At 46.0% G+C, this 18,516-nt stretch overlaps 1 protein-coding gene across 2 annotated transcripts in view; it reads right to left on the bottom strand.

Moving 5' to 3' along the window:
- Nucleotides 1–4,621: 4,621 nt before the first annotated feature.
- The window catches only part of LOC106575013 (ADP-ribosylation factor-like protein 13B), a 44,467-nt gene continuing 30,572 nt past the window's right edge, over nucleotides 4,622–18,516 (bottom strand). Inside the window, exons 2-10 of one of the 2 annotated variants that reach the window (XM_045699607.1) lie at nucleotides 17,437–17,507; nucleotides 17,036–17,141; nucleotides 16,759–16,902; nucleotides 15,656–15,761; nucleotides 12,980–13,182; nucleotides 10,571–10,691; nucleotides 8,631–8,883; nucleotides 8,145–8,213; nucleotides 4,622–4,886 (exon numbers count right to left, since the gene is read on the bottom strand). In XM_045699607.1, coding sequence (XP_045555563.1) covers nucleotides 4,807–4,886; nucleotides 8,145–8,213; nucleotides 8,631–8,883; nucleotides 10,571–10,691; nucleotides 12,980–13,182; nucleotides 15,656–15,761; nucleotides 16,759–16,902; nucleotides 17,036–17,141; nucleotides 17,437–17,507 — 1,153 coding nt within the window. In that variant the 3' untranslated portion in view covers nucleotides 4,622–4,806. The remainder of the gene's footprint in view (nucleotides 4,887–8,144; nucleotides 8,214–8,630; nucleotides 8,884–10,570; nucleotides 10,692–12,979; nucleotides 13,183–15,655; nucleotides 15,762–16,758; nucleotides 16,903–17,035; nucleotides 17,142–17,436; nucleotides 17,508–18,516) is intronic. The other variant, XM_045699608.1, reaches the window with a different exon arrangement.

The raw sequence follows: 18,516 nt of genomic DNA, 5'->3' as shown, positions 1-18,516 counted from the left end.
ATTACAGACTGCAGAGTACAGTATGTAGTGAATATAACATTACAGACTGTAGAGTACAGTATGTAGGGAATATAACATTACAGGATGTAGAGTACAGTATGTAGTGAATATAACATTACAGGATGTAGAGTACAGTATGTAGGGAATATAACATTACAGACTGTAGAGTAGTGAATATAACATTACAGACTGTAGAGTAGTGAATATAACATTACAGACTGTAGAGTAGGGAATATAACATTACAGACTGTAGAGTAGTGAATATAACATTACAGACTGCAGAGTAGTGAATATAACATTACAGACTGCAGAGTAGTGAATATAACATTACAGACTGCAGAGTACAGTATGTAGGGAATATAACATTACAGACTGTAGAATAGTGAATATAACATTACAGGGAATATCTGACCAAACACATTTCAGTTAGAATGAACATACATTGTTCACCTTGTTGTAAACACGTCTTAAAAAATACAATTATCATGTAGTGCACTACTTTATCATGTAGTGCACTACTTTATCATGTAGTGCACTCAGGATGCATTGACAGATGTCTTTATCACAGACAGTACACCCTATAATACTGATATTATTAGCAGTTTGTGTATATTCACACACTGTTAGACCAAAAGTTTCAGCCTCCAGGGAGGATGTTTTAGTCAGATTAAAACAGGGTGAGAACAACAAAATAACTGCAATGCAAAGTTATATATATATACACACACACACACACACACACACACACACACACACACACACACACACACACAGTATACTAAACATTAGGAACACCATGATATTGGGTCGTACCCCCCTTCCCCCTCAGAACAGCCTCAGTTCGTCGGGGACATGGACTCTACAAGGTGTGGAAAGCGTTCCACAGGGACGCTGGCCCACGTTGACTCCAACGCTCCCCACAGTTGTGTTAAATTAGCTGGGTGTCATTTGGATGGTGGACCATTCTAGCCACCGTGCTTCTACACCTGCATTGCTTGCTGTTTGGGGGGGTTTTAGGCTGGGTTTCTGTACAGCACTTTGAGACATCAGCTGATGTAAGAAGGGCTTTATAAATCCATTTGATTTGATTTGAAACACACGGGAAACAGCAGCTTTGCAGTTCTTGATACAAACCGGTGCGAGTGGCACTTACTACCGTACCCCGTTAAAAAAGGCACTTAAATCCTTTTTTTGTTGTCTTGCAACATTCGGCAATCCATGTCGCCAATTGTCTCAAGGTTTGAAAATCCTTCTTACACCTGTCTCCTCCCCTCTTCATCTACACCGATTGAAGTGGATTTAACACGAGACGTCAATAAGGGATTCACCCTGGTCAGTCTGTGTCACGGAAAGAATAGGTGTTCCTAATGTTTTGTCCACTCAGTGTGTTTGTGTATATACACACACACACTATATGACCAAAAGTATGTGGACACCTGCTCGTCTAACATCTCATTCCATAATCATGGTCATTAATATGGAGTTGGTCCCCTTTGCTGCTATTACAGCCTCCACTCTTCAGGGAAGGCATTAATATGGAGTTGGTCCCCCTTTGCTGCTATAACAGCCTCCACTCTTCAGGGAAGTCATTAATATGGAGTTGGTCCCCCTTTGCTGCTATAACAGCCTCCACTCTTCAGGGAAGTCATTAATATGGAGTTGGTCCCCCCTTTGCTGCTATAACAGCCTCCACTCTTCAGGGAAGTCATTAATATGGAGTTGGTCCCCCTTTGCTGCTATAACAGCCTCCACTCTTCAGGGAAGTCATTAATATGGAGTTGGTCCCCCTTTGCTGCTATAACAGCCTCCACTCTTCAGGGAAGTCATTAATATGGAGTTGGTCCCCCCCCCCCTTTGCTGCTATAACAGCCTCCACTCTTCTGGGAAGGTTTTCCACTAGATGTTGGAACATTGCTGCGGGGTCTTGCTTCCATTCAGCCACAAGAGCATTAGTGAGGTCGGGTACTGATGTTGGAGCGATTAGGTCCTGGCTCGCAGTCGGCGTTCCAATTCATTGTCATGCTGAAACAGGAAAGGGCCTTCCCCAAAGTGTTGCCACAAAGTTGGAAGAAATGAATTGTTAAGAATGTCATTGTATGCTGTAGATTTCCCTTCACTGGAACTAAGGGGGACCAGAACTATGAAAAACAGCCCCAGACTATTATTCCTCCTCCACCAAACTTTACAGTTGGCACTACGCATTGGGACAGGTAACGTTCTCCTGGATTCCGCCAAACCCAGATTCGTCTGTCGGACTGCCAGATGGTGAAGCGTGATTCATCACTCCAGAGAACGTGTTTCCACTGCTCCAGAGTCCAATGGCGGCGAGCTTTACACCACTCCACCCAACGCTTGGCATTAGGCATGGTGATCTTAGGCTTGTCTCTGGCTGCTCGGCCGCGGAAACCCATTTCATGAAGCTCCCGACGAACAGTTCTTGTGCTGCCGTTGCTTCCAGAGGCAGTTTGGAACTCGGTAGTGAGTATTGCAACCAAGGACAGACGATTTATACGCGATTCAGCACTCAGCGGTCCCGTTCTGTGAGCTTGTGTGGCCTACCACTTCGCGGCTGAACCGTTGTTGCTCCTAGACGTTTCCACTTCACTATAACAGCACTTACAGTTGACCGGGGGGCAGCTCTAGCAGGGCAGAAATTTGACAAACTGACTTGTTTGGAAAGGTGGCATCCTATGACGGTGCCACGTTGAAAGTCACTGAGCTCTTCAGTACGGGGCCGTTCTACTACCAATGTTTGTCTATGGAGAATGCATGGCGGTGTGCTTGATTTAATACACCTGTCAGCAACGGGTTTTGGTGACATAGCCGAATCCACTCATTTGAAGGGGCGTCCACATACTGCTGTGTGTGTGAGATATATAGATATATATAGATATATATATGTGATATAACACATTCGTACACATAAATATAACTATGCATAAATTAGTCCATATCGATATGCATTTATTTCTCAGTCTGTGTTTAACTCGATGCTGGGTTCTTCAGCATCAACATGGTCCTGTTCATCAGGACACGTCGTACTAAAATGTTTTCAACACATAACGGAAACAAGTGTTTATCATCGGTCACTTTCCCTGTTCGTCTGTTTGGTGCCTAATGAATATGACTCAGTCTCTGTCTCCAGGGCCCACCCAGTCCTCCGTCTGTCTCCAGGGCCCACCCAGTCCTCCGTCTGTCTCCAGGGCCCACCCAGTCCTCCTCCGTCTGTCTCAGGGCCCACCCAGTCCTCCGTCTGTCTCCAGGGCCCACCCAGTCCTCCTCCCGTCTGTCTCCAGGGCCCACCCAGTCCTCCTCCGTCTGTCTCCAGGGCCCACCCAGTCCTCCTCCGTCTGTCTCAAGGGCCCACCCAGTCCTCCTCCGTCTGTCTCAGGGCCCACCCAGTCCTCCTCCGTCTGTCTCCAGGGCCCACCCAGTCCTCCTCCGTCTGTCTCAGGGCTCACCCAGTCCTCCTCCGTCTGTCTCAGGGCCCACCCAGTCCTCCTCCGTCTGTCTCCAGGGCCCACCCAGTCCTCCTCCGTCTGTCTCAGGGCCCACCCAGTCCTCCTCCGTCTGTCTCAGGGCTCACCCAGTCCTCCTCCGTCTGTCTCAGGGCCCACCCAGTCCTCCTCCGTCTGTCTCAGGGCCCACCCAGTCCTCCTCCGTCTGTCTCAGGGCCCACCCAGTCCTCCTCCGTCTGTCTCAGGGCCCACCCAGTCCTCCTCCGTCTGTCTCAGGGCCCACCCAGTCCTCCTCCGTCTGTCTCAGGGGCCCACCCAGTCCTCCTCCGTCTGTCTCAGGGCCCACCCAGTCCTCCTCCGTCTGTCTCAGGGCCCACCCAGTCCTCCTCCGTCTGTCTCCAGGGCCCACCCAGTCCTCCTCCGTCCGTCTCAGGGCCCACCCAGTCCTCCGTCCGTCTCCAGGGCCCACCCAGTCTCCTCCGTCTCTCTCCCAGGGCCCACCCAGTCATCCTCCGTCTCTCTCCAGGGCCCACCCAGTCATCCTCCGTCTCTCTCCAGGGCCCACCCAGTCATCCTCCATCTCTCTCCAGGGCCCACCCAGTCATCCTCCATCTCTCTCCAGGGCCCACCCAGTCATCCTCCGTCTCTCTCTCCAGGGGCCCACCCAGTCATCCTCCGTCTCTCTCTCCAGGGCCCACCCAGTCATCCTCCGTCTCTCTCCAGGGCCCACCCAGTCATCCTCCGTCTCTCTCTCTCCAGGGCCCACCCAGTCATCCTCCGTCTCTCTCTCCAGGGCCCACCCAGTCATCCTCCATCTCTCTCCAGGGCCCACCCAGTCATCCTCCATCTCTCTCCAGGGCCCACCCAGTCATCCTCCGTCTCTCTCTCTCCAGGGCCCACCCAGTCATCCTCCGTCTCTCTCTCTCCAGGGCCCACCCAGTCATCCTCCGTCTCTCTCTCCAGGGCCCACCCAGGGCCCACCCTGTGAGCTCGAGGACGACGGTGGCGTTGGTTCCTTGGTCTTGGGATCATCTTCTCAGCAGGTGAAGTCTGTAGACCTCTATACAGCACGTACTTTGAAAATAAACCAAAGAAACTGTGATTTGGGGGGGGTACCATAATGAGGGGTCAGGGTCAAAGCCTAATAAAATGATAAGGGGGTCAGGGTCAAAGCCTAATAAAATGATAAGGGGTCAGGGTCAAAGCCTAATAAAATGATAAGGGGTCAGGGTCAAAGCCTAATAAAATTGCCTTAAGAGGACAAATAATGTTGTTTGAATTGAAGGTGGGGCTTGGGCTTAGAACAACCAATCAGGTAGGATAGGAGTAGCCTGGTGGAGGGGAGGGGCTAGGATATGACATCGTGAGTGTCGCTGTTAGGTCGTTGTTGACGGTTGGCCACGGGGGGGAGGGGCTTGCCGAAGAACTCTGAAAGAGAGAGAGGTGGAGGAAGAGAGAGAGAGGAGGAGGAAGAGAGAGAGAGGAGGAGGAAGAGAGAGAGAGGAGGAGGAAGAGAGAGAGGACAAGGAAGAGAGAGAGAGGAGGAAAAGAGAGGAGGAGGAAAAGAGAGGAGGAGGAAGAGAGAAAGAGGAGGAAGAGAGAGGAGGAGGAAGAGAGAGGAGGAGGAGGAGGGAAGAGAGAGAGGACGAGGAAGAGAGAGACAGGACAAGAAGAGAGGAGGAGGAGAGAGAGAGGAGGAGGAAGAGAGAGGAGGAGGAAGAGAGAGAGGAGGAGAAGAGAGAGAGGAGGAGGAAGAGAGAGAGGAGGAGGAAGAGAGAGAGGAGGAGGAAGAGAGAGAGAGGAGGAGGAAGAGAGAGAGAGGAGGAGGAAGAGAGAGAGAGGAGGAGGAAGAGAGAGAGAGGAGGAGGAAGAGAGAGAGAGGAGGAGGAAGAGAGAGAGAGGAGGAGGAAGAGAGAGAGAGGAGGAGGAAGAGAGAGAGAGGAGGAGGAAGAGAGAGAGGAGGAGGAAGAGAGAGGAGGAGGAAGAGAGAGGAGGAAGAGACAGGACTAAATTAGCTACATCTATGTAAGGCTGGCTACTGGTTTCTGTTAGCTGAAATCAAAAAACACTTGAACACAGCATGACAGAAATGTGTTCTGACAACTTCCTGTACAGTATTAACATGGTCAAATATAAACAGCCCATTCAACAAGATGACCTGCACCACGTAACAGACACTGACTGAAGGGACAGGACACAGGTGGAATGTAGGACGAACAGAGAGATTTCATCCCACTTCCATCAGACAGAGAACACAGACAATTAAAATATGTTTTCAGAGGACATCAGTGGTGTTTAACATGCTCTGCAGACAGAGAGAGGAAATGGGGTCAGTGTTGTTTAACATGCTCTGCAGACAGAGAGAGGAAATGGGGTCAGTGTTGTTTAACATGCTCTGTAGACAGAGAGAGGAAATGGGGTCAGTGTTGTTTAACATGCTCTGTAGACAGAGAGAGGAAATGGGGTCAGTGTTGTTTAACATGCTCTGTAGACAGAGAGAGGAAATGGGGTCAGTGTTGTTTAACATGCTCTGTAGACAGAGAGAGGAAATGGGGTCAGTGTTGTTTAACATGCTCTGTAGACAGAGAGAGGAAATGGGGTCAGTGTTGTTTAACATGCTCTGTAGACAGAGAGAGGAAATGGGGTCAGTGGTTGTTTAACATGCTCTGTAGACAGAGAGAGGAATTGGGGTCAGTGTTGTTTAACATGCTCTGCAGACAGACAGGAAATGACAGAGACAGGAAATGGGGTCAGTGTTGTTTAACATGCTCTGTAGACAGAGAGAGGAAATGGGTTCAGTAAGAGCTTAAATATGCTCTGTAGACAGAGAGAGGAAATGGGGTCAGTGTTACTTAAATATGCCTCTGCAGACAGACAGGGAAATGTCAGTGGTAGCTTAACATGCTCTGCAGACAGAGAGAGGAAATGGGGTCAGTAAGGTTATTTAACATGCTCTGCAAGACAGAGAGAGAAATGGGTCAGTGTTATTAGAACATGCTCTGTGGACAGAGAGAGGAAATGGGGTCAGTGTTGTTTAACATGCTCTGTAGACAGAGAGAGGAAATGGGGTCAGTGTTGTTTAACATGCTCTGTAGACAGAGAGAGGAAATGGGGTCAGTGTTGTTTAACATGCTCTGTAGACAGAGAGAGGAAATGGGGTCAGTGTTGTTTAACATGCTCTGTAGACAGAGAGAGGAAATGGGGTCAGTGTTGTTTAACATGCTCTGTAGACAGAGAGAGGAAATGGGGTCAGTGTTGTTTAACATGCTCTGTAGACAGAGAGAGGAAATGGGGTCAGTGTTGTTTAACATGCTCTGCAGACAGACAGGAAATGAAGTCATGGAATAAGAGACATCAGCTGTTAGTGAACGAGGAAGAACAGCAGCATGACACGAACAGACAGATGGTTAGTTAGTAGTTAGTTAGTGGTTAGTTAGTGGTTAGTTAGTGGTTAGTTAGGGGTTAGTTAGTGGTTAGTTAGGGGTTAGTAGTTAGTTAGTTAGTTAGGGGTTAGTTAGTGGTTAGTTAGGGGTTAGTTAGTAGTTAGTTAGTAGTTAGTTAGTAGTTAGTTAGTGGTTAGTTAGTTAGTGGTTAGTTAGTAGTTAGTTAGTAGTTAGTTAGTGGTTAGTTAGTAGTTAGTTAGTAGTTAGTTAGGGGTTAGTTAGTAGTTAGTTAGTAGTTAGTTAGGGGTTAGTTAGTGGTTAGTTAGTATTAGTGGTTAGTTAGTGGTTAGTTAGTAGTTAGTTAGTAGTTAGTTAGTAGTTAGTTAGGGGTTAGTTAGTGGTTAGTTAGTAGTTAGTTAGTAGTTAGTTAGGGGTTAGTTAGTAGTTAGTTAGTAGTTAGTTAGGGGTTAGTTAGTAGTTAGTTAGTAGTTAGTTAGTGGTTAGTTAGTAGTTAGTTAGTAGTTAGTTAGGGGTTAGTTAGTAGTTAGTTAGTGGTTAGTTAGGGGTTAGTTAGTAGTTAGTTAGTAGTTAGTTAGGGGTTAGTTAGTAGTTAGTTAGTAGTTAGTTAGTGGTTAGTTAGTGGTTAGTTAGTAGTTAGTTAGTAGTTAGTGGTTAGTGGTTAGTTAGTGGTTAGTTAGTGGTTAGTTAGGGGTTAGTTAGTGGTTAGTTAGGGGTTAGTTAGGGGTTAGTTAGGGGTTAGTTAGTAGTTAGTTAGGGGTTAGTTAGGGGTTAGTTAGTAGTTAGTTAGTAGTTAGTTAGGGGTTAGTTAGTAGTTAGTTAGTAGTTAGTTAGTTAGTAGTTAGTTAGTAGTTAGTTAGGGGTTAGTTAGTAGTTAGTTAGTGGTTAGTTAGTAGTTAGTTAGTAGTTAGTTAGGGGTTAGTTAGTGGTTAGTTAGTGGTTAGTTAGTGGTTAGTTAGTAGTTAGTGGTTAGTTAGTAGTTAGTTAGTAGTTAGTTAGGGTTAGTTAGTAGTTAGTTAGTAGTTAGTTAGGGGTTAGTTAGTAGTTAGTTAGTAAGTTAGTTAGTTAGTTAGTAGTTAGTTAGGGGTTAGTTAGTAGTTAGTTAGTGGTTAGTTAGTAGTTAGTTAGTAGTTAGTTAGTAGTTAGTTAGTAGTTAGTTAGTAGTTAGTTAGTTAGGGGTTAGTTAGTAGTTAGTTAGGGGTTAGTTAGTGGTTAGTTAGTAGTTAGTTAGTGGTTAACATACAGCAGTGGAGTGGTGGTGGAGTTTCACTGTAAACATCATTACCAGAACAACTCCGGTCGCCAAGAGGCTCCAGCTTGGGAAGCCGAGACATTATGGGAGTAGCCCATCCCACTATAACAACAAAACACATGGTTAGTAGTAGTCCATCCCACTATAACATCAACTAAATAGATTATTAGTAGTAGTCCATCATAACATCAACTAAATAGATTATTAGTAGTAGTCCATCATAACATCAACTAAATAGATTATTAGTAGTAGTCCATCATAACATCAACTAAATAGATTATTAGTAGTAGTCCATCATAACATCAACTAAATAGATTATTAGTAGTAGTCCATCATAACATCAACTAAATAGATTATTAGTAGTAGTCCATCATAACATCAACTAAATAGATTATTAGCAGTAGTCCATCCCACTATAACAAAGCAAGTCAGTCATTGGTCTAAATAGATTAAACTGTGTTCCAGCCCAGTCATTGGTCTGCCACACCTACGTCAGGATTAAAAGTGTGTCTCTCTCACCAGGAAGTGGTGGAGGTGTGGGGCTCTCAGGGGCCGCTGTCTCCTCCGTCCTCAGAGGATCCACTCTGTGCTTCCTCTTCAGTCTCAGTGTACTAGTCTTCTTCTTAGTCTGCTCCACTGATACTGCACCGCTCTCTGGAGTCTGTCTCTCGCTGTCCTCTTCCTCCTCCTCTTCCTCCTGCCTTCCTTCGCTCGCATCGTTGGCACCTCCCCCCTGCCCTCCTGTCTGTCTCTTCTTCAGCTTGTCTTCATTCTGCATGGATGGAACACACATGGCACACACCCATTAATACAGATGGAAACACCCCATGGCACTAATACAGATGGAAACACCCCATGGCATTAATACAGATGGAAACACCCCATGGCGTTAATACAGATGGAAACACCCCATGGCGTTAATACAGATGGAAACACCCCATGGCATTAATACAGATGGAAACACCCCATGGCATTAATACAGATGGAAACACCCCATGGCGTTAATACAGATGGAAACACCCCAGGGCACTAATACAGATGGAAACACCCCATGGCATTAATACAGATGGAAACACCCCAGGGCACTAATACAGATGGAAACACCCCATGGCATTAATACAGATGGAAACACCCCAGGGCACTAATACAGATGGAAACACCCCATGGCATTAATACAGATGGAAACACCCCATGGCGTTAATACAGATGGAAACACCCCATGGCATTAATACAGATGGAAACACCCCATGGCGTTAATACAGATGGAAACACCATGGCACTAATACAGATGGAAACACCCCAGGGCGTTAATACAGATGGAAACACCCCATGGCGGTAATACAGATGGAAACACCCCAGGGCGTTAATACAGATGGAAACACCCCATGGTGTTAATACAGATGGAAACACCCCAGGGCACTAATACAGATGGAAACACCCCAGGGCACTAATACAGATGGAAACACCCCAGGGCACTAATACAGATGTAAACACCCCATGGCATTAATACAGATGGAAACACCCCAGGGCACTAATACAGATGGAAACACCCCATGGCATTAATACAGATGGAAACACCCCATGGCGTTAATACAGATGGAAACACCCCAGGGCACTAATACAGATGGAAACACCCCATGGCGTTAATACAGATGGAAACACCCCAGGGCGTTAATACAGATGGAAACACCCCAGGGCGTTAATACAGATGGAAACACCCCATGGTGTTAATACAGATGGAAACACCCCATGGTGTTAATACAGATGGAAACACCCCATGGTGTTAATACAGATGGACACACCCCATGGCATTAATACAGATGGAAACACCCCATGGCATTAATACAGATGGAAACACCCCATGGCATTAATACAGATGGAAACACCCCATGGCGTTAATACAGATGGAAACACCCCATGGCGTTAATACAGATGGAAACACCCCAGGGCACTAATACAGATGGAAACACCCCAGGGCACTAATACAGATGGAAACACCCCAGGGCACTAATACAGATGGAAACACCCCATGGCGTTAATACAGATGGAAACACCCCAGGGCGTTAATACAGATGGAAACACCCCAGGGCACTAATACAGATGGAAACACCCCAGGGCACTAATACAGATGGAAACACCCAAGGGCACTAATACAGATGGAAACACCCCAGGGCACTAATACAGATGGAAACATCCCAGGGCACTAATACAGATGGAAACACCCCATGGCGTTAATACAGATGGAAACATCCCATGGCACTAATACAGATGGAAACACCCCAGGGCACTAATACAGATGGAACCACCCAACCCATTGACAGTGCGGCTCAAATGGCACCCTATTCCCTAAAGGGGGGCACTACAACGAGGGGTTCTGGTAAAAACTAGTGCACTACATAGGGTGCCATTTCAAAACAAATGAACAGAAGTGATGCTGATTGGCCCAGTGTATTCCACACCTCATTGATGACGTTGCCTATTGGCTGGAAAGGGCTGGGTATGGTGGCGTCGTCAGTCTCCTCCTCCTCCTCCTGCAGTGTCCGACCTTCCCTCTCCGCCTCCTCTTTCTCCTGACGGTCTCTGGGAACAGGGACCGTTATTTTTTACCTAAAATGTAACTAGACAAGTCAGTTAAGAAATAATTATATTTTCAATGACAGCCTAAAATTCAGCTGGTTAATGATCCCGTCACTAAGGTGAGATATCTCTCCTAATCAGCTGGTTAATGATCCCTAATCAGCTGGTTAATGTTCCTGTCACTAAGGTGGATATCTCTCCTAATCAGCTGGTTAATGATCCCTAATCAGCTGGTTAATGATCACTAATCAGCTGGTTAATGATCCCTAATCAGCTGGTTAATGATCCTGCACCTTGGTGGATATCCTCCTAATCAGCTGGTTAATGATCCCTAATCAGCTGGTTAATGATCCCATCAGCTGGTTATGATCCTCAGCTGGATATCTCTCCTAATCAGCTGGTTAATGATCCTGTCACTAAGGTGGATATCTCTCCTAATCAGCTGGTTAATGATCCCTAATCAGCTGGTTAATGTTCCTAATCAGCTGGTTAATGTTCCTGCACTAAGCTGGTGTCTCTCCTAATCAGCTGGTTAATGATCCCTAATCAGCTGGTTAATGATCCCTAATCAGCTGGTTAATGATCCCTAATCAGCTGGTTAATGATCCCTAATCAGCTGGTTAATGTTCCTGTCACTAAGGTGAGATATCTCTCTAATCAGCTGGTTAATAATCCCTAATCAGCTGAGTTAATGTTCCCCTAATCAGCTGGTTAATGATCCCTAATCAGCTGGTTACTGATCCTGTCATCTAGGGTGGATATCTCTCCTAATCAGCTGGTTAATGATCCCTAATCAGCTGGTTAATGATCCTCGGACCCCACTCCTGCTGGTTAATGCGCCTTCACGCAGGTGTGAGATATCTTCCTAATCAGCTGGTTAATGATCCCTAATCAGCTGGTTAATGATCCCTAATCAGCTGGTTAATATTCCTATCACTATGTTGGATGATCTCTCCTAATCAGCTGGGTTAATGATCCTAATCAGCTGGTTAATGATCCACCACTGTATCCTGTATTCTAAGCAGTGGAATGATCTCCCCAATCAGCTGGTTAATGATCCTGTCACTAAGGTGGATATCTCTCCTAATCAGCTGGTTAATGATCCCTAATCAGCTGGTTAATGTTCCCTAATCAGCTGGTTAATGTTCCTTCACTAACCTGGATATTCTCTCCTAATCAGCTGGTTAATGATCCCTAATCAGCTGGTTAATGATCCTCAATCAGCTGGTTAATGATCCCTAATCAGCTGGTTAATGATCCCTAATCAGCTGGTTAATGTTCCTGTCACTAAGGTGAGATATCTCTCCTAATCAGCTGGTTAATAATCCAATCAGCTGGTTAATGTCCCATCAGCTGGTTAATGCCCCTAATCAGCTGGTTAATGATCCCTAATCAGCTGGTTATATCCTGTCACTAAGGTGGATATCTCTCCTAATCAGCTGGTTAATGATCCCTAATCAGCTGGTTAATGATCCCTAATCAGCTGGTTAATGTTCCTGTCACTAAGGTGGATATCTCTCCTAATCAGCTGGTTAATGATCCCTAATCAGCTGGTTAATGATCCCTAATCAGCTGGTTAATGATCCCTAATCAGCTGGTTAATGATCCCTAATCAGCTGGTTAATGATCCTGTCACTAAGGTGGATATCTCTCCTAATCAGCTGGTTAATGATCCCTAATCAGCTGGTTAATGATCCCTAATCAGCTGGTTAATGATCCCTAATCAGCTGGTTAATGATCCCTAATCAGCTGGTTAATGATCCTGTCTCTAAGGTGCGACCTAACCTCGGGCGTTTATATTCCCTAATCAGCTGGTTAATGATCCCTAATCAGCTGGTTAATGATCCCTAATCAGCTGGTTAATGATCCCTAATCAGCTGGTTAATGATCCCTAATCAGCTGGTTAATGATCCCTAATCAGCTGGTTAATGATCCTGTCTCTAAGGTGTGATATCTCTCCTAATCAGCTGGTTAATGATCCCTAATCAGCTGGTTAATGATCCCTAATCAGCTGGTTAATGATCCCTAATCAGCTGGTTAATAATCCCGTCACTAAGGTGGATATCTCTCCTAATCAGCTGGTTAATGATCCTGTCACTAAGGTGTGATATCTCTCCTAATCAGCTGGTTAATGATCCTGTCTCTAAGGTGTGATATCTCTCCTATTGTCTACTGTATTGTCCCTGCTCTCTTTCTTAACCGCCATTTTAAACATGTACATGATACTGCAACACAAAGTCCCCAGGGGCATTGTAAAGTCAGTAAAGTTCCTCTCTCCTCCTCCTCCTCACCTCTCCTCCCGTATCCTTCGCACTCTCTCCTGTCTCTCTCTCTTCTCCTGTTCCTCCTGAGCTCTCTGTTCGGCCGTGTCCTGGTGGACGCGTTCAGAGATGGCTTCGTAGTCATTAGCTATGTTGTTGAGCAGCCAGTTGAGTCCGTTCTTGATGGACTTGTCTCCCTTCTTACCATAGGCCAGAACGGCAGAACACGGCTCCTGAAAAACACACAGGAAGTCAGACGGCTAGAGAGACGGAGAGGATTTCATGTCACACAACATTTGATTTATTAACTCGTATTTTATTAGACAGCTATTCTCACAAGATGGAGAACAACACGGGTGTTATTGTTGAAACCTGGAGGAACTCTTTGCTAATATAAATGTATGAGGAACACACAATCCTGACCAGCTGCAACAACGTACGGCCTCATAGCAACAGTACTGCAGGTGAAGTATTACAAGGTACAGCCTCATAGCCACAGTACTGCAGTTACTACAGGTGAAGTATTACAAGGTACTGCCTCATAGCCACATTACTGCAGCTGAAGTATTACAAGGTACAGCCTCATCATACCTGCCACAGTACTGCAGTTACTACAGGTGAAGTATTACAAGGTACTGCCTCATAGCCACAGTACTGCAGCTGAAGTATTACAAGGTACAGCCTCATAGCCACAGTACTGCAGTTACTACAGGTGAAGTATTACAAGGTACTGCCTCATAGCCACAGTACTGCAGCTGAAGTATTACAAGGTACAGCCTCATAGCCACAGTACTGCAGTTACTACAGGTGAAGTATTACAAGGTACGGCCTCATAGCCACAGTACTGCAGTTACTGAAGTATTACAAGGTACTGCCTCATAGCCACAGTACTGCAGTTACTACAGGTGAAGTATTACAAGGTACGGCCTCATAGCCACAGTACTGCAGTTACTACAGGTGAAGTATTACAAGGTACTGCCTCATAGCCACAGTACTGCAGCTGAAGTATTACAAGGTACAGCCTCATAGCCACAGTACTGCAGTTACTACAGGTGAAGTATTACAGGTACTGCCTCATAGCCACAGTACTGCAGCTGAAGTATTACAAGGTACAGTCTCATAGCCACAGTACTGCAGTTACTACAGGTGAAGTATTACAAGGTACGGCCTCATAGCCACAGTACTGCAGTTACTACAGGTGAAGTATTACAAGGTACTGCCTCATAGCCACAGTACTGCGGTTACTACAGGTGAAGTATTACAAGGTCACGGCCTCATAGCCACCTACAGGTATTTACAATGTGGCCTCATAACCCACAGTACTGCAGGTTGAAGTATTACAAAAGGTACAGCCTCACTTAGCCACAGTACTGCAGTTACTGTGGTGATATTACAAGGTGCGGCCTCCTTAGCCACAGTACTGCAGGGTGAAGTATTACAGGTGCAGCTTCATTAGCCACAGTACTGCAGATTACAAGGCACGGCTCACAGCCACAGTACTGCAGTTACTACAGGTGAAGTATTACAAGGTACTGCCTCATAGCCACAGTACTGCAGTTACTACAGGTGAAGTATTACAAGGTACGGCCTCATAGCCACAGTACTGCAGTTACTACAGGTGAAGTATTACAAGGTACGGCCTCATAGCCACAGTACTGCAGGTGAAGTATTACAAGGTACAGCCTCATAGCCACAGTACTGCAGTTACTACAGGTGAAGTATTACAAGGTACGGCCTCATAGCCACAGTACTGCAGGTGAAGTATTACAAGGTACAGCTTCATAGCCACAACGTCTACCTCTTAGCAACAGTACTGCAGGTGAATTCGTACAAAGGTAACCTCATAGCCACCGTTGCTGCCGGATTCACTGTTTTTGAATTTGAGGTATTTTTAAAGGTACTGCCTCATAGCCACATTACTACTAGCTGAGAGAAGTGTTACAAGGTACAACCTCATACAGTACTGCAGTTCTTACAGGTGAAATGTGCAAAATTACCTCATAAGCCACAATCTGCAACTGAAGTAAACCACCGAGTGCACGGCCTCCTTGGCCACGGTACTGCGGTTACTGGGGTGATGTATTACAAGGTACGCCTCATGCCACAGCTATTACGAGGTACGGTCTCAGCAGCCGTACTGCCCCAGTTTACTACAAGTGAAAGTAATACAAGTACTACCTCTTATTTACAGTACTGCGGTTACTACGGGTGAGTATTACGAGTGCGTGTCTTGGCCGCATTGCTGCGGTTACTGCGGGTGAAGTATTCAGAATTTCAATGCTACTATTTACAAAGTACACCCTCACCTAAGCACGTACTGTGTGGGGTTATTTTTACAAGATGCGGCCTCATAGCCACAGTACTCGGGTGAAGTATTACAAGGTACAGCTTCATAGCCACAGTACTGCAGTTACTACAGGTGAAGTATTACAAGGTACAGCCTCATAGCCACAGTACTGCAGTTACTACAGGTGAAGTATTACAAGGTACAGCCTCATAGCCACAGTACTGCAGGTGAAGTATTACAAGGTACAGCCTCATAGCCACAGTACTGCAGTTACTACAGGTGAAGTATTACAAGGTACGGCCTCATAGCCACAGTACTGCAGTTACTACAGGTGAAGTATTACAAGGTACTGCCTCATAGCCACAGTACTGCAGTTACAACAGGTGAAGTATCGAGAGACAAACCACAGCATCACTCACGATCTGACAGAGACACTTGTTCTCGTTCACGAGCTTCTCCAACGACAGGTTCTCGATGATGTCTGCCTCAGCCAATGCCCCGTCCCGATCCTGCTTGTTAGCCAATCTGTGGAGCCGACAGTGATATGTCAGAAACAGGTGTGTGTGTGTGTGTGTGTGTCGTGTGTGTGTGTGTGTGTGTGTGTGTGTGTGTGTGTGTGTGTGTGTGTGTGTGTGTGTTGGTTCTTCTATCCTTGTGGGGACCTACAATCTCAGAAAGCTCTGACAAGGATAGTAAAACAAGGAAAAAAATTCTCCCTCGTCCCAATTTGAAGCTTAGAAGGTTTAGGGTTACAATAAGGATTAGAATTAGGGTAGGAGGTTACGGGTTAAGGTTGGGGAAAATAGATTATTTTGAATAGAAATTAATTTTAGGTGCCCAGGAGGGTGTGTGTGTGTGTGTGTGTGTGTGTGTGTGTGTGACAGAAACATATGGTGTGGAAGGACGACACTTCATGATCAAACGCTGCCAGTCAGGGAAATGGAAGTAGTTGGATTCCTGCTAACATGAATTCGCTTTCCCAATATGTTGTATAGAATATAATACCCTACTTTAAAAAGAAACAGACAGACAGACAGACAGACAGACAGACAGTCAGTCAGTCAGTCAGTCAGTCAGTCAGTCAGTCAGTCAGTGACTCGCACTAGGCCAGGTTTAGAGCTCAGACAGACAGTGAGTCACACTAGGCCAGGTTTAGAGCTCAGACAGACAGTAACTCGCCCTAGGCCAGGTTTAGAGCTCAGACAGACAGTAACTCGCCCTAGGCCAGGTTTAGAGCTCAGACAGTAACTCGCCCTAGGCCAGGTTTAGAGCTCAGACAGTAACTCACACTAGGCCAGGTTTAGAGCTCTCAGACAGAGAGTAACTCACACTAGGCCAGGTTTAGAGCTCTCAGACAGAGAGTAACTCACACTAGGCCAGGTTTAGAGCTCAGACAGTAACTCACACTAGGCCAGGTTTAGAGCTCTCAGACAGAGAGTAACTCACACTAGGCCAGGTTTAGAGCTCAGACAGTAACTCACGCTAGGACAGGTTTAGAGCTCAGACAGACAGAGTGACTCACACTAGGACAGGTTTCCCAGCGATGCGAGGGTGTCGCAGGACCTCAGCCATGGTGTCCCTGGTCTCCTGTATCCTCTGGACATCACTGGAGTCCACCACGAACACCACCCCGTACGACTCGCTGTAGTAGTTCTTCCAGATGCCCCTGAGCACATTTACATTGGAGTCGTTTAGCAGACTCTTATCCAGACACTGCAAGTAGACACCTTTGTTTATCAGCAGAATCAGGGCCGGAAAGTGCAGGTGTTGAGTGTGAGAAAGACAACGGGTGTAAAGACCTGATCCTCTTTCCTCCGCCCAGGTCAAAGATGGTAACCTCAAACTTCCCCTGCTTCAGATCCACCTTGGAGAACCCTACTGTAGGGGCAACATCCTCTGGGCTCTCTGTGATGGAACACAACACACACACACACACACACACACACACACGTTCAGCGACGAAGAGAATGAGCCCCCTAAAAAAAAAACACATCTTACATTTCTAATAGAGTAGAATAGGAAGTGAGTGATTCAGAGTCAAGATGTCTTCCCTGTGACTCAGTTGGTAGAGCATGGTGTGTGCAACGCCAGGGTTGTGGGTTCGATTCCCACGGGGGGGGACCAGTACAAAACAAAAAAAAACAAAAAATCTGGATTAGAGCGTCTGCTAAATGACTCAAATGCAAGATGACACACTGACCTCCCTGGATGCCGCGTACTGTAGCAGTCTTCCCAGCGTTGTCAAGTCCAACCATCACCAGTGTTATTTTCCTAAAAACACCACAGAGAAGATGGATTACGACAGAGATGACTCAGGGACTCAAATGGAGGTGTGGTAGGAGAAAGACATGCAGGAAAATGATAGGACAATATTCACAAGGGAGGGGGGGTAACTCTACAATATGTCATGTGACTCATGACGTGTCCCTTCTATAAAGGATACAGAACAACATTAGTAAGCAAGACATATTTGGGGCGGCAGGGTAGCCTAGTGGTTAGAGCGTTGGACTAGTAACCGAAAGGTTGCTGGATCGAATCCCCGAGCTGACAAGGTACAAATCTGTCGTTCTGCCCCTGTTCCTAGGCCGTCATTGAAAATAAGAATTTATTGTTAACTGACTTGCCTAGTGAAATAAATATATATTGATTTTATAGCTTGAGCCACTTCCAAAAGAAAGCATTGAATATTCAACGCCAGTCTCCAAACAGAAAGGATGAATTATCTGATATTAGCCTAATGCATCGGTCAGGCAGGCAGACAGGTACTGCCCTCACCCCCACCTGTCCTTCAGATGTTACTGGTTAAGGTGTAAGAGGGGCTTAGCCAGCAGCCCAGGCCACTAATACAGCTCCTTCCCCCCTCTACCTTAGGGCTGCCCAGGGCTAACACCACAGGGATATTACCACAGAGAGGGTGAGTCAGCACTCTGTCCATAATCACGTTGAACAGTCTATGGACGTACACAGACAGTGAGGCAGAGTAAACAGACTTATCCAACACCTTGAGTCATTCCTTAACTTCTTAAGGTATAGGGGGCAGTATTTTCACGGCCGGATGAAAACCGTACCCACATTAATCTGGTTACTACTCCTGCCCAGAAACTAGAATATGCATATTATTAGGAGATTTGAATAGAAAACACTGAAGTTTCTAAAACTGTTTGAATGGTGTCTGTGAGTAGAACAGAACTCATATGGCAGGCCAAAACCTGAGAAAAATTCAACCAGGAAGTGGATGATCTGAGAATTGTAGTTCTTCTTTCTAGTCCCTTTCGAAACT

Source organism: Salmo salar, chromosome ssa17 (assembly GCF_905237065.1).
Source record: "Salmo salar chromosome ssa17, Ssal_v3.1, whole genome shotgun sequence".
In the NCBI taxonomy this organism is placed as follows: domain Eukaryota; kingdom Metazoa; phylum Chordata; class Actinopteri; order Salmoniformes; family Salmonidae; genus Salmo; species Salmo salar.
The sequence above is the reverse complement of the archived record's forward strand: the minus strand, read 5'-3'. Positions and strand labels throughout refer to the sequence as shown.